Source organism: Octodon degus, unplaced genomic scaffold, assembly GCF_000260255.1.
Source record: "Octodon degus isolate 3935 unplaced genomic scaffold, OctDeg1.0 scaffold00153, whole genome shotgun sequence".
In the NCBI taxonomy this organism is placed as follows: Eukaryota; Metazoa; Chordata; class Mammalia; order Rodentia; family Octodontidae; genus Octodon; species Octodon degus.
In genome coordinates this window covers 6,517,565-6,519,911 of record NW_004524729.1, presented here as the reverse complement: position 1 = coordinate 6,519,911, position 2,347 = coordinate 6,517,565, and the positions used below count along the sequence as shown (strand labels likewise).

Genomic DNA, 2,347 nt, shown 5'->3' with positions numbered 1-2,347 from the left:
GCTGGGGGATTGAACCGCGGTCCCTGTGCTTTGTTGAGCTTGTTCTAAGTAGGTGCTTTAGACCACTGAGCCATCTCACCAGCCCTAGAATTTCTTTTAGATTTTATTGTTTATTACTTAAAGAGAATAAAAATAGTAAATATAAAGAAAACTTTGGAAATGATCCAGAATTTCACTAAACAAAATGATAGAAATTCAATGATGGTTGTTATACTTCATATTGTTGTTTCTAAATTAGTTGTTCAAATTACTAGACATAAGCATGTAAAATTATAGCTGAGTGGAGGTGACCATTTTGTGACCTTTAGCTACAAGATAAAATGCCACCCTTTCTCTATTTACAATTTTCATAGACTTACTCCAATAAAACTTTCTATTCACATTTTAGTTATAACCCTTATTTGATATTTAATTATTTTTATGTAACAAAATTCAAGTTTTAAAATACTGCATAAGTATAATCAAAGAAAGGACTCAATGCCATAAATAATAAAATTGAAAATGAGATATCACTGTGGTCTGTGAAACCACATGTTCAATAATTATCTTCTCCAGTGTTGTGTGAATGGTGATCTTGAAGGCTTCCTCTGTGAGCTCTGTATTAGAGACGGTACTGGGTCATGCCCCAGCAGAAGAACCAGTGATCCTATTCTCCTGTTGGTTTAGCAGTGAGTGACAATCTACCATCAGAATTGCTCTCTGGGGCTGGAAGACAGCTCAGTAGTCTAAGAGCCTGCCTGGCAAGAGTAAGGACCCAGGTTCGATTCCTGGTACCACATGCCATGAGGGCTCCCAAACCCTCAGCCTGCTGTTGGCCACTGAAACTGGGTGTGGTGACACATACCCATAATCCCAGCACTGGGGAGGCTAGGACAGGAGGATCACTAGGAGGCCAAGCTGTGTAGTGAAACTCTGTACCAAAGAAAAAAAAAAAGAAAAATACCTTAAAAATTGGAAAGAAAAAAAATTGCTTTCTGAGGGAGATACCTCAGAGCCACAGCGCCTGCCTGGCCAGCACGAGGTCCTGAGTTCAATTCCCAGTACAAAAGAATAATATAAATAAATAATTGCTATCTGAAAAAGTGTGCATATGCATGGACTTGATGACCAAGACATGGAATCAGGCTTTCAAGGATTCAGTAAGCTTACAGCTTCTGGCTTTCTTTTTTGAGACAGGATCTCACTATGCAGTTCAGGCTGGCTTTGAACTCACTTTGTAATCTGCACTACATTCAAATTCATGGCAATCCTCCTGTCTCGGCCTACTGAGTGCTGAGATTATAAGTACACACCACCATACCTGTCTTTAATTTAAAATTTTTATGAGAGAAGTTAAAAGATCCCAGGCTGTATGACTCAACCTTCCTTCAAGAAACATATGTATGATCACTTAGGAGGAAATGACCTTTGAGGATGTGGCTGTGAACTTCACCATGGAGGAGTGGGCTTTGCTGGATCCATCCCAAAAGAAGCTCTACAGAGATGTGATGAGAGAAACATTTAGGAACATGGCTGCTGTAGGTAAGGATGACACCACTTTCTCATTTATACAGATGAAGCACATTGTTGCTCATCAGTGCATTTTCATTTATTTTATTTTATTTTTTAATAGCTTGCAAATTGGGGCAGGTGAGATGGCTCAGTGGGGGCTGGTGAGATGGCTCAGTGGTCTAAAGCACCTACTTAGAACAAGCTTAGCGAAGCACAGGGACTGCAGTTCAATCCCCCAGCACCACAAGCCAGCCAGCCCTGCCCCCTGGTGGGCTGAGCTGCCCCCCCACAAATAAATTTAATAGATAAATAAAATGAGCAGTACTATTTAAAAAAATAGATTGCAAATTGAAAAAAAAATTTACAAACATAAATGAATATAACAATAAAAATTGTCCAAAATAAAAATGAAGAAAGAATTTACAGATCAGCCATAATAGTTAATTGTGTCAAAACCAAGAAACTTATATTCATATAATTAGAATTCTCAAAGTAGAAAGGTGTAGGCAATAAATATTTAAAGATTTAAAATTTTTTAATTTAGTCCAACTTATAATGCCACATTTCCAAGAAAAATGAACCTTTTGCACAAGAAATTTAAATAAAATCATACCAAGATACACAAAAATGAAATTGTCCAAAACTTATGTTAAAGAAAAAAATCATTAAAGCTTATACATAAAAAATATTAGCTGGAGCTGGGGAGATGGCTCAGTGGAATAAGCGCTTCTCTGGCAAGTGTAAGGGCCTGAGTTCAATCCCCGGTTCCGGAAAAAAAAAAGAAAAAGAAAAAAAAGAAAGAAAGAAAAATATTAGCTATGGAAGAACAAAATTAAATAGCATCTTATTCCACATT

The 2,347-nt window shown here is 37.2% G+C and overlaps 1 protein-coding gene across 1 annotated transcript in view; it reads left to right on the top strand.

The window, feature by feature from the left end:
- LOC101570492 (zinc finger protein 14-like) overlaps positions 1-2,347 on the top strand; it is a 70,997-nt gene that overhangs the window by 20,032 nt on the left and 48,618 nt on the right. Inside the window, exon 2 of the mRNA XM_023702536.1 lies at positions 1,395-1,521. Within this exon, the coding sequence (XP_023558304.1) occupies positions 1,395-1,521 (127 nt within the window). The remainder of the gene's footprint in view (positions 1-1,394; positions 1,522-2,347) is intronic.